The sequence below is a fragment of the Protopterus annectens genome, chromosome 8.part0 (genome assembly GCF_019279795.1).
Source record: "Protopterus annectens isolate FY-2018-M chromosome 8.part0, PAN1.0, whole genome shotgun sequence".
Classification (NCBI taxonomy): Eukaryota; Metazoa; Chordata; order Ceratodontiformes; family Protopteridae; genus Protopterus; species Protopterus annectens.
In genome coordinates, this window is record NC_056741.1 from 714,801,534 (window position 1) to 714,815,546 (window position 14,013).

Sequence of the window (14,013 nt, forward strand, 5' to 3'; positions counted from 1 at the left end):
CTCTTCCGGGTAGGATAAATGCCCATTCTACCAGGTCAATGTTGGTCAGCTGTCTTTTGGTGTAGTGTGTCTTAGGACGATATTTGTTTGGTGGCTACTTGGTCCTCATCTCTCACCTTTATTTCTCATTATAAATTGGACATGGTTTCCAGAGGGAGAGCATCCTTTGGCTCCACGGTGCTCCGAAATATCCCTTCATGAGGGCCACCCAAGGTTTTTGGTAGCTGGGGACCCTGTTCCACAGTTTGATGATCAAATGAAGTTAACTACTTCAGATAAAGAAGTTATGTACTCACCATAACATTCCATCTGAGTAGTTAGACTTCATTTGTCATCATCCATTCCTCCCTCCTTCCCCCTGACCTTATCTTGGTGCTTTCTGCATTGGCAGACAGGAGAGAGCGCCTTTGCAGCTCTCCTGGTTTTCTTTGTTTGTGAAGGTTTTTGGATTGGGTTCATGTGAGGGGTGTAGCAAACTCGATCTGAGGGAATGAAGGAGATTGAGGGGTATTATGGGTGAGGGGAGGAGCTTGGATCAGATGCTGGTGAAACTGCCATCTCAGATCCAGTCCGGATCCGACAACCCACAGGTTGATGACAAATGAAGTCTAACTACTTAGAACGTTATGGTGAGTACATAACGTTTTTTCTGCCAAAAAAGCTATTAGTAGAAAACTGAAATAAAAATGCAATCCAACTCTAATAGAAGGTATTGAATATTGTTAAAAAAGATATAAGAAGTGGAAATGGGATATTAAGAAAAGTGAAGGAGCAAATGACATAGCACTTAATGGCGTTTGTGAGAACAGTACATCTTGCAGAATAGTGTTCAGTGAAGGAATGAGGTTTAAGGGAAGGCAAGAATTGAGCAATTTATGTAGTGCTGGAGTGAATGACAGTTGTAAAGAAAGAAAACATGAAGTGTATACTTCATGAAAAAATGAATACGGTTTGTTTTTCTTTCTGTTAGTGTTTGTCGCTTGTGGTCTTAAGTGATAATTAAATTAAACTGTTAAAAATGGTATTTCTACACTTTGGATTTTTCTAAAGTAAAAACTTAAGTAACCCAACTTAAATACGACAAATAAAAAACACAACAAGATGTAGTCGCTGATGCCAATGAGGAGATGAAAGCAACCCCGAAACTGTAAAGATAATACTTATATGTCCAACCACCGTAACGAAAAGCCACCACACGAACTTTGCAGCAAACACTTCTTTATTGACCTAGGTTTCGTCCTTACGAACTTCTTCAGAATACAAAATACTGTTTCAACACACTATATATATATACCATGTTAAATATTGAATAATTATTTAATTGATGTCCTCAATTGACCACAATGAGCTTTCTTAAAAAGGAAATGACTCTAATAAAATTCATTGTGTATCATTAAAAGACATAATGCATTTCCATTTCAAGTACATATACTCTATTGAAAGTATAATATATTTTATGCACTTGTACACTTTAAAAACTACTATATAATTATACATTTAATCAATTTATATTTAAAATCAATATGGAATATTTTATTATTGTATATGCATACATATGTTTTAAACCCTTTGTATTGTGTAACATATGCAGTGTGTATATAATATTTTTGTATTAATAAAAACATACCTATCTCAATCACCCAATTATATGTGTAAGTTGTGAATATTAAATGTTAAATATTCAGCATATGTGTGTATTTTTAATTTTTATGTATCATAATTAATAAAATAACTGTGGTATTTTGATATAAAAATTGCCATGAATACAACCAATTTGAATTAATGTATTATAATAGTATGGGTATTTATAAATTATTAACTAGTATAAGCGTTGTGTCTAAACAATTGATATGCATATCATGTTATTATATTTAACTATATAATTTGTAATCCAGTTATTATGGATCAACTTACAAGTATACAATCACTATTAAGTTGATATTTTATAATTGTATGTGTACTTTAACAATCTTGTAAAATATAATAAAAATACATAAAATGAATAATAATAATGATAATTAATAAAAATAATAATAAAAACTAAATAAAAATAAATTGTGAAAAATATTTTAAAATATGAATAATAATATTATGATGAAAAATGTGTATGTTTGTACACATGTACATTGGAGATGTTTAATTGTACATATATTATTATAACAGATATACATAACCGTATATTATTTATTATATATTCTATTCAATTTCAATAATGGCATGATGGTCATGTATTCATTTATACCCGGAGGTATACATGAATTCAATTTGATCTGCCATTTTAATTCCTCCATGTCCAAATGATACATGGTTATCTTTCCCTGCCCCCATGGCTACCCCATTTATTTGTTGGTAATAACTTCCTTCAAAGTATATGTAATTATTGTTAAGCACAATTCCCATTAAATTTATTAAGATGTTAATTTGATCTTGTTCATAAAGATGTGTCTCGAACAAATCCTTCAGGTTTACAAAGATTAAGGTATGTCTCTTCCGGGTAGGATAAATGCCCATTCTACCAGGTCAGTGCTGGTCAGCTGTCTTTTGGTGTAGTGTGTCTTAGGACGATATTTGTTTGGCGGCTACTTGGTCCTCATCTCGCACCTTTATTTCTCATTATAAATTGGACATGGTTTCCAGAGGGAGAGCATCCTTTGGCTCCACGGTGCTCCGAAATATCCCTTCATGAGGGCCACCCAAGGTTTTTGGTAGCTGGGGACCCTGTTCCACAGTTTGATGATCAAATGAAGTTAACTACTTCAGATAAAGAAGTTATGTACTCACCATAACATTCCATCTGAGTAGTTAGACTTCATTTGTCATCATCCATTCCTCCCTCCTTCCCCCTGACCTTATCTTGGTGCTTTCTGCATTGGCAGACAGGAGAGAGCGCCTTTGCAGCTCTCCTGGTTTTCTTTGTTTGTGAAGGTTTTTGGATTGGGTTCATGTGAGGGGTGTAGCAAACTCGATCTGAGGGAATGAAGGAGATTGAGGGGTATTATGGGTGAGGGGAGGAGCTTGGATCAGATGCTGGTGAAACTGCCATCTCAGATCCAGTCCGGATCCGACAACCCACAGGTTGATGACAAATGAAGTCTAACTACTCAGAACGTTATGGTGAGTACATAACGTTTTTTCTGCCAAAAAAGCTATTAGTAGAAAACTGAAATAAAAATGCAATCCAACTCTAATAGAAGGTATTGAATATTGTTAAAAAAGATATAAGAAGTGGAAATGGGATATTAAGAAAAGTGAAGGAGCAAATGACATAGCACTTAATGGCGTTTGTGAGAACAGTACATCTTGCAGAATAGTGTTCAGTGAAGGAATGAGGTTTAAGGGAAGGCAAGAATTGAGCAATTTATGTAGTGCTGGAGTGAATGACAGTTGTAAAGAAAGAAAACATGAAGTGTATACTTCATGAAAAAATGAATACGGTTTGTTTTTCTTTCTGTTAGTGTTTGTCGCTTGTGGTCTTAAGTGATAATTAAATTAAACTGTTAAAAATGGTATTTCTACACTTTGGATTTTTCTAAAGTAAAAACTTAAGTAAATTTGAAAATACCATGCCCAGTGTTGATTATGGCAGTAATTTTTTAATATTCATAAGTTACGCACATATGTGAACAAGCACCACCAGTTCTTTGTGATTGAGAATGTTACTGTTTTTCAGTTTCATTAGCTCTAAGGTTTTGTAACAGTTGTATTTTTTATCCTTGCCTTTCTGCTGGTTAGCAGTCCTCCTATCTGTCTCTTCCAAAACAAAGGCTGGCACAGTGTTAATTAGCTTACCATTTCTTTTTGAGTACTTTCTAACTTCCTTGCTTCTCTTGCGTTTTGTATTAGAACACAGGAAAGGGTTTCCAGGGGAATTCTGTCCATTGATATTCATTTTTCTCTTGCCTCCCATTGCAGTTTCTCCATTGCTTTCTCTGGCGATGCATTTGCAACCTCCTCTTCCACTTTGGTCGGGTCTTCATAAGCTTTCTGTGAGTCTTTGTGGGGAGCTGGTCTCAATGGACTAAAAAAACAGTTAACTTTGAAGGAGGAGGAATTGGTAATGGAGTTTAAACCTAAGGTTTCCTTCACGTTCTGAAACACGGAATGAAAGCATTCCTCCTCTCCCTTGTCTGAATCCAGTAGTCATGGTCAACAAATATCTTAGATTCTCGTATTTTATTTTTCCTGTCTTAACTGATACAATTGCATTTTAAGTACGATTGCCCTCTGCTTCTTTCTAGTCCTTTTTCCTGGTGCACTCAACCTTTGGGACATCTGTATTATTATTTCACTTGCTGGAATCCCTGCCCATTGAAGGAGGCAGTCCTTTCTTTTGACATTCTGTGGTAGTTCCATAAACCTCAGATTATTCCATCTGGATCTATCCTCCCAATTTCTGTAACTTGTCCATCAAGTTTTCTGTTTTTTTTTCTTCATGGGCTGCTAACATCTCTTTCATCATCTTCACTGCTGGCTGGGCTGCCACATTATATGCAAGCATTCAGATGGCGGTCTCTTCATTTTCCCCCAGTTTTTTATTATTTGTGGTTATGTAGTCCAGCAACTTACCAATGATTTTGAGAATATTGAGGTGTGTGTGTGTGTGTGTGTGTGTGTGTGTGTGTGTGTATGTATATGTATATATATATATATATATATATATATATATATATATATATATATATAAAATCTTCTGTTCTTAGATGCAAAGTGCTCTGGTATTTCTTCTTCCATTTCACTGCCATTTTCTTGCCAGTTTTTCAACCTAGTTTATGCACCTACTCTTGTCTTGCATATTCCATTATAGAATCACTTTTTGGCTTGCATTTTTCCATCTACTGATCCCCCTAGTAGATGTTACACTTAATCTCTTAGCTTATTGAGGTCATCATTTCCAGCTTGCTTAATTTTTAAATTAACTGTTCCCTTGGTGGACAGAGCTGCCAGAATAGCTGCTTACCACACCACTTCCATTTGGCAAGTCCCTCACAAATGGATGTTAAACGAAAATCTGTCAGTTCACAGTTCTTCGGATAGACTTGTTTGCAGCAAATACATAACAAGACAGTGGAGTCTGTTTTGCTCCCAAACTCCTTGAATACAAGCATCTGTGTTGCCTATTTTCATTCTTCCGCAACTTCCCACCCTCCTACCCCTCCTTTAGTTTCTTCTGGAGAAGAGCATTATAGGAACCTCTGGTCCTTGTTTGAGCTCCAGCTTCCCTTTTTATGTTCTGTCACTTTCTTGTATCTAGGGGCAGCAAACTTGATCTGAGGTGTTTTAGGTTGGTGGGGCATTGTGGGTAAAGGAGGAGCTTGAGAATTCTAGGATCCTACTCTTTGGAGGTAGTAGCTGAGCTGGATCCAAGTCTCTGATCCGAACCCATCAGTTGAAGAATGAAACTGGACAACACAGATGGAATGTTATGGTGAGTACATAACTTTTTATTTCTTGGCAAATCACCGAGGATTGAAGTTAGAAAATAATGACCTACATTTGACTTTCATACTTAATACCTTTCAGAAAATTCAATGCAAAAGCTGTTATTTTATTAACTTTTTAAGTTTAAGAGCTGTATTTAAAAATTGCCCTTATATTTGAGCTTTAGTTCCCCTATTATTTATGGCTCTTTTCTGATCTTTTGCTGGAAGAGGTTTAGAGGTATGCTTAGGGTGATAACCTTTCCTTAGGACGTTATTCTAGTGTCTTTTTCTCTATCTCTGCAAGAAAGCTTTGATATTAGTCTAGACATATGTAAATGTTATAACAGCATGCTGATTGAGTGCCTAGTTCATATGTATGCTTCATGGGGAAGGATCCTGAGCGTCGGAAGGTTGGCTGGATGGACTGTACCTTTGTAGGAAAGTCCCAGATGGTAAGAATAATGCAACAGTTATCTGTTTGAACATCTACTATTATGATAGGTTAACTGCACAGTTGCACTTTTCTGTGAGTTGCTGACACCACTCTACTGTCGTACAGCCAGAGCAACTTTGCACAGAATGCAGCAGTAATATGGCATTTATGTCAGTTGGGTGTTTTGATTAGTAGTTGTGGGGTGATTTATAACATTACCGTATTTTTACTTACTTAGTCTCTCATATTCCCTAGATATGTATCTTGAAGTTTATACAAGTATAATTTTTTATTTATTTATTTTGGGGGGAGGGGGTGCATTTTCTGATTACTTCCCATGCTGCAATTCAAGATATATATTTTTTTTACTATATCGGGCAGTAAAGTGCTGACATAATACAAGGGCTTGCCTCCATTTTTATTTTGGTTTTTAGAAAAAGACATGCATGTGCACGTGTATTAGTACTATTAGCAAGTAAATAAATTGTTTTTCCCATCAGGTACTTCATCTGTACAAGATAAACAAACTTCACAGAGGCAGACAGACAGTATAAGCTATAGTCCTGCAAGACGGAGAACCACATCAGAGAGCTCTTTCTCCACAGGCAAGTGATGATGCTGGGTGTCTTTGTTTAAGGAAACTAGTTTTCTTTTGATCAGTCTGTCAACGATAAACGTCCAAAACATTGGGAGTGAGAACTGTAACAGGAGTCCTGTTTTTGTGTATATAATATAATATGTGCATATCTTTTATGTATTTATTTGTCTACATGGTTACAGCTCAAAATATCAAAAGCAAATTTGACTGTATACTCATTTTTTATGGTGTTTTAAGTAGGGGTGTGCAGGAAAATGAATGAATGATTCAAAAGGTTATAGTTTTTGGTGTGTGTGAGACCAAGTGCTTGTGAATTAGGGTAAGGGTTAAATAAAGGGATGGGTTTACTATTTTGCACGTTTGTTGCGTGAGTTTTGTTTTGTTTTGTGTAATGGTACAGTTGGGGAAAGGGTTTTTAGTAATGTAATGTGTAGGATTAGGGTTACAGTAGGTTTACCCCTTCACCATCTTAATCTTGTGCGTACTGTAACCATATCTCTGCCCCAAACCCTAAGCCTACTCCCTACACATAACTTACTAAAAAATGTTTCCGAAACAGTCCCATTACTAAGATGACAGTTTATCTTGATTTTATACTTGACATTTATGATATAGGATATTTTTAGTCAGATAGAATTATTTGATATTTGGTGATTAGACGATAGGAGTTTTCAGTGTTTTGTGCCTTCGTGTGTGTGTGTGTGTGTGTGTGTGTGTGTGTGTGTGTGTGTGTGTGTGTGTGTGTGTGTGTACGTACATATAGATATAAACCACATGCACAATAATATGCCTTCTAGAGTTGGTCTGGGGAACTTTGAGAAGCTTCAGTATCCTGTAAGTAATTATTTGATAGACTGTAGCGGGTGTTGAGGCAACCCACCATATCTCAAAAGAAGACTTCTGTTTAGGAGATATCCTGAGGCTCTTAACATCTGAACTGGCCACAATCTTCAGTCTATTCCAAAGTATCCCCTTAATACCTTTTTCAGGATGGAGGGGGAAGAAAGGTCTTCAGCACGTTTGCCTGCCTCCTTGCAGCACTTTAGCAGAATATTCAATGCGAGAGTGTTCAATCTCGCCTTTGTTCTTACACATGGGTTCGGAGCCGATCCTCGGCTCCGTGCCGGCCGACTGCAAGCTCTGCATCGAGAAGAAGCTCGAGGACATCTAATACCCACAATCCCCCTCTGCCTTTACCTCAGATCTAGTTTGCCACTGCTGCATACGCATCGCTGGAGGCTAGCTCGAGGCTTTTTACAGATAAGAATTTATCTATTCTGTTTAAACTTTCAAAAACTTCTTTAAAAACTAGTCAATTAAAGTTAGAGTACGGTGTGTGAGTGGATTAGAATTCTCGGTACCTTAGTTTAGTTTAACTTAGTTTAACTATCGGGTATAGAGTTTTTCGGGGCCTACCACCCCTACTTGAATCACTTTTTGACTAAAATTTTGTTGTAGTCTTGCTTTCTTAAGCAATTGACAATCGGACTTTCAATTACCGGATTTGACATTTTTACTGGATCTGACTATTACTGGACTGGACTGTCTCTTTCTCTTGTCATTATGTCTGAGAAAATAAAATCTGGCTTCAAACGTTGTCAGTGTGGCCAAAAGATGTCGGTCACAGACAACCACAGTTCCTGTGTCTACTGTCTTGGCCCTCTCCACTTACAAGAGGACTGCTCTATTTGTCACTCTTTTAGTGGGAGGGTCATGACAGATAGGCGCAGGAAACTGATGGATAGAGGATTGTTGAAACCCTCTTTCCAGGAGGCTCTGGATGCTTCAGACCAGGCATCCAAGTCTTCGAAGGGGTCGAAGGCGTCGGAGCCAAAGTCATCGGCTCCGAGCTCTTCGGGTCAAGTTAGATCACCGGTTCCACAGACTTCGGGGCCGAGTGTTCAACTGTTGGCAGTTTCCGAGCCTCGAGTCTTGGAACCGGTGACGGAGCTCCCTCCACCGACTCTGCTGAGGTCGGCTCCGTCTTCGATCCCTTCGACTCATTCTTCTAGGCCCCTTTCCGACACCGATGTGGACCGTGTGGTGCAGAAACTGATGGAGCATACGGCCCTATCCAAGCTTATCTCGGTCTCCTCTCAGTTGATGTCGAGACTTGAAGGCCTGCCACTATCTCCACCTGTTCCTCCTCCGAGACCTGTCCAGTCTTCGGAGCCGGAAGAAGCTGAACTGATGATTGTGGAGCCCTCGGTGCCAGAACCGTCTTTTTCTCGGTCCGCACCGTTCACCTCGACTCCATCCGATCCGGTACTGGAGTCTCGGGGCAGAAGATCCGTCCTTGGTTCCGGGACCGTGAGTCGGACCGATGTTTCGGTTCCGACGCTCCCTCTCGGGGCCTCGGCACGGATCGACTCGGTTCCGTCCTCGGGGTCGGTGCCTTCGGCTCCTGTTTCGGGGATTCTTCCCATTTCTTCGGAACCGGGAGATACCTCGACTCGGGACCCGGGGGCCTTCGACCTCATGAGGAAGGTGTTGTCTACCCAGACAACCACATCAGCAGGTACAGCTTCTCCTCCCCACAAAGGACCGTTATCCTCCTCTGCACCCACGGCCACGACCAAGCGTCGGGCACCAGTGTCTCAGCCACCCCTGGAGGGTGCCCCCTCTTCCTCGGAGGCTTCTTCGGATGCTCCCCACGAAGAAGTCCCTAGGAAAAGACTGTGTAAGAGGAGACACTTGGATTCTCCACAAGAATCCTTGACATCTGATACTGACTTAGATGAGTCAGAAGGGTCCCCTAAGTCACCTTCAGAGGATGTCTCTTTTTCTGTCATCTTGGAGATCCTAAAACAGAGAGGTGACTGGCAAGCCCTCCCCCCTTCTGAGGATGAGTCAGTTTTGCTGAAGGCATTTGGTGCCCGTCCTTCCTCCTCCTGGGTCACTCCGCCCTTTGATGAGTTAATGGAATTAATTGCTCGAAGGGCGTGGCAGACTCCTGACATGGTGGAACCAGTCCCTAGGAAGCCAAATAAGTACATCACGGCACCACAGGACAAAGCTTACCTCACCAAAGGAGTTCCAGTAGACGCCATGGTGGTGGCAGCGGCCACGAAAAAGGAGATGTCGGAGTCTTCCTCATCTGTCCATCCGCCTAACAAAGACTCTAGGACCATGGACAGATACGGGAAGCGCATTTTCAGTTCAGCGGCTTTCTATGCTCCCTGAACTATTTGACTCATTTTACACGTTTACAGAGGATCTAGTCAAAGAGTTGGGAGATACCCTCCAGGGTACTACAGATGCTGCTGTCTCAGAGAAAGTTACAGCGCATCTCAACACCCTTACGTCCATTGTGAACTCGTCCATGAGGCTGATATCCTATGCAGCCGAAGGATCGAGTAGGGCAGCGGCTTCAGCGATTGCTCTTCGTAGGCAATCCTGGATGCGCTTATGTTCGCTTATGGAAGCCTTTAAGTCTTCCTTTACTAACGCCCCATTTGACGGAGCCACACTATTTGGCCCTAAAGTAAAGGAGACCCTTACCCGGTGTGAACAGGAGGGAAAGACTCTGTCTGCTGTCGGAGTCCGTTTTCCACCCTTCCAGACCGTACCCCAAAGGGCAACGTGGTGGGAAAATGTGGTTTGAAAACCCCAAGGATCTTTCCCAAACACACAGGGTGATGCCCCTCTAGAGGCAGAGGGGGCAGAGGTGGAAGACGCCGCCCTGGCGGCAGAGGGGTCCAAAACCAAGGTGACAGGGATAATCTCCTGGCAAACCTTTTCAGCACTCCTGAGAGGAGGCCCGACTGTCCTGCTCTGGAGGCAGTTGGGGGTCGCTTAGCTTTATACCCTCAGGCCTGGCAAAATCTTTCTTCAGACAATTGGGTAAAAAGCATTGTTACCAGAGGTTACAAAATCCCATTTCTATCCACACCCATTACAAAGAGAAAACTCCCAGATGTACCACCCCATCTGCGAGACCCAGCAGCTACAGAAATTTCAAAGCTGCTAGAAAAAAGAGTCATCCAACCAGTCCCAGCGGACCAAATAGGATTCGGAACTTACTCAAGGTTCTTTTTAGTTCCAAAGAAAACAGGGGACTGGAGGCCGATTCTGGACCTAAGCCATCTCAACACCTTTGTCAAGAAGGAAAAGTTCTGAATGGTCACGCTTCAATCGATCCTTCCATTCTTATGGAAGGACGACTGGATGTGCTCGATAGATCTGAAGGACGCATACTACCACATCAAAATGGCCAGGGCGTCCAGGGATCATTTGCGCTTCCGGCTGGGAGCCAGTCACTATCAGTTTCGAGCCCTGCCCTTTGGTCTGACTACAGCCCCAGGGTCTTCACCAAATGCATGGCAGTGGTAGCGTCTCATCTGAGGCGCCTAGGATTCCAGGTGTTTCCGTATCTGGACGACTGGCTCCTGTCTGCCACCACCAGGCGTCAACTGATACAAGCCAGGGATTACACCCTACAACTTTGTACACACCTTGGCATTTCAGTAAATTTGAAAAATCGTTGCTACAGCCATCACCGCGTATCTTATTCATAGGAGCGGACTTAGATACGGGCCAGTTAGTTCTAAAACTTCCTACAGAAAGAATAGTAGCACTTCAATTCAACATTTCCCTTCTACTGTTGTCCAGAAAGTCCCCAGCAAAAATTGTTCTGAAAGTTTTGGGTCTCATGGCAGCTTCCCTCATTGCGATACCATTGGGAAGACTGCACATGAGAGTGCTACAATGGCTTCTGTTTGCACAATGGTCATTCCAACAACTTCCACTGACTCACGAAATATTGATAACGAAAACATGCAAATCACACCTAATGTGGTGGTTACAGACTTGCAACCTATCCAGCGGAAGGCCATTTGTGCTACCCGCACCGTCAGCGACGATAACCACGGATGCTTCCCTGATAGGGTGGGGGGGCATCTTTCAGGGACAGACAGTCCAAGGCGAATGGACCAATCTGGAGTACAATCTGCACATCAATGTTCTGGAGTTGAGGGCAGTGTTTTTGGCGTTGCAACACTTTGCTCCCCTTCTTCCTCCAGGGACCATTGCAGTTCAGACAGACAACATGTCCGTAGTCTGGTACATAAACAAGCAAGGGGGAACCAGGTCTTACCAACTATGCAGAGAGGCCATGAGAATTTGGCAATGGGCAGAGTCCACGGTCGCTTTCTGATCGCAACGCACATCCCGGGGTCATCCAACGTCATAGCCGACAGGCTGAGCAGGGCAATACTATTGCCTCACGAGTGGTCCCTCAAACAGTCAGTTGCGAGAAGGATTTTTCGCAAATGGGGCCAGCCTACCTGCGATCTGTTTGCGTCTCCAATGAACGCCAAATGCAGGAGCTACTTTGCCCTATTACCCCTCCAGGGAAGTCCCCAGGGACGCTGGTGCACGATTGGCCCCGGGTCTCCTATATGCTTTTCCTCCATTTCCCCTGATTGCAAAGTTTCTACAGAAAGCCAACAACCTTCAGAGGACTATTATTCTCATTGCCCCGTTCTGGCCTCGTCAGATTTGGTTTCCCTTTCTATTGCATCACCGCATTCGGGGACCTTGGATGCTGGACCCAGAGCCAGATCTACTGACTTACTCGTCAGGAGTTCCTCACCCATCTCTAGAATCTCTCCATCTAGCAGCTTGGCTGCTCCGCTTCCCTTTTTAGCCAGGTCGGTTCCCCTTACATCGGCGGTTCAAGATATTTTAGTAGCTTCTCATAAAGTTTCCACTACAAAGACTTACACCAGTAAGTGGAAACGTTTTGTCTTCTGGGCGGAGTCACATCATTTGGACCCTGTTACAGCTCCGTTAAACAAGGTTTTAGAGTTCTTGACTGAATTATTTCATGAAGGAGCTTCCCCGGCTACTTTAAGAGTACAGTTAGCTGCCATTTCTAACTATCATGTAGAAGAATGTGGTGCGCCTATTATGGCTCACAGACTTTGTAAAGCCTTTTAAAAGGTTCTTTTCATATCAGACCACCAGTCAGAAGTCCGACATCACCGTGGAATTTAAACTTGTTGCTCTCTAAATTGATGTTGCCACCCTTTGAACCAGCTTCAAGTTGCACATTGAAATTTTTGTCATGGAAAACATTATTTCTAGTGGCCATTACATCTGCTAGACGAGTGTCTGAGCTTCAGGCCCTTTCGGTCAAACATCCTTATTTAATATTTCATTCTGACAGAGTATCCCTACGCACTAATCCATCCTTTCTTCCCAAAGTTTGTTCTTCTAGTAATATTAATCAGTCCATTGAATTACCCACCTTCTTTAAAAACCACTCTAATAAATTGGAGTATATGTTGCACAAACTGGACGTCCATAGACAACTCAGATTTTATTTGGATAGAACAAAAGATCACAGGAAATCTGATCAACTATTTGTAGCTTTTGCTGACAGCAGAAAGGGTCTTGCAGTTACGAAACAAACTCTTTCTAAATGGCTAACTGACTGTATCACATATGTTTATGAAGCTTCTGACCAAACATTATCAGCAAAACCCAGAGGACATTCCACCAGATCAGTGTCTACATCTTTGGCTCACGCAGCTCGCTTACCTTTAGACACTATTTGTGCGGCTGCTACTTGGGCTAAACCACATACATTTATCTCTCATTACAAAGTGGACAGGGTTTCTAGGGATAGGGCAACCTTTGGTTCCACTGTGCTCAAGAACGTTCTCCCTTGAGTTCCTCAGGATCATGGAGCTAGGGACGCTACCCATGTGTAAGAACAAAGGCGAGATTGAACACTCTCACATAAAGAAGTTATGTCCTTACCATAACGTTCCATGTGGAGTGTTCATCTCGCCTTGGTTATTACACTCCCACCCTTCCCACCCTTAGGAAGAACGTTCGATTTGGTGCCTGGTCTGGAGTATTCTCCTTCTGCTGTTGCAGTATTAGTGTGACTATCATACTCTTGGTATGTTTGTATATATGTACTTTTATGTATATAGTTGGCATGTGTGCGTGCTTTATGTCTGGTTTGCTTGCAAACTAGATCTGAGGTAAAGGCAGAGGGGGATTGTGGGTATTAGATGTCCTCGAGCTTCTTCTCGATGCAGAGCTTGCAGTCGGCCGGCACGGAGCCGAGGATCGGCTCCGAACCCATGTGTAATAACCAAGGCGAGATGAACACTCCACATGGAACGTTATGGTAAGGACATAACTTCTTTTTTGTGCTGCTTAGAAATGGCATGTTAAAAGCCTTAGGCATACTGGACAAGAAAGTATTTTCCTCTGCTGTATCTGTGTTTGAGTTTGCCATTTTAGGGCTTAGAGCTCTTATTTTTTGCAATTGTAATCCTCACTAGTAGATTAAGCTCTTAAGACCTTCTATCTTCTCAAAGACTGGTTTTGAGGAGGAAGAGGTAAAGACTCCCGTCTTTGACTTCCACAGTAGACTTGCATATGGCATGCTGTGACTCGGACTGTTTGATTCATTGGTTAGGGCAGTAGTCTTTGTCATGTGCTTGTTCTGGATAGCCTAGTCAAGACTTTCCTCCCTGAAGTAGCAGCTCAACCAGTTTATTTTGAATGCCGTGTTCAGATGGTGATATTAGTTCAGCCTTTAC

General features: G+C 41.8%; 1 protein-coding gene across 2 annotated transcripts in view; it reads left to right on the top strand.

Moving 5' to 3' along the window:
- The window catches only part of ASH1L (ASH1 like histone lysine methyltransferase), a 3,741,676-nt gene that overhangs the window by 633,313 nt on the left and 3,094,350 nt on the right, over positions 1-14,013 (top strand). For both annotated transcript variants that reach the window (XM_044080164.1, XM_044080163.1), the window contains exon 4: positions 6,354-6,458. In XM_044080164.1, coding sequence (XP_043936099.1) covers positions 6,354-6,458 — 105 coding nt within the window. The remainder of the gene's footprint in view (positions 1-6,353; positions 6,459-14,013) is intronic.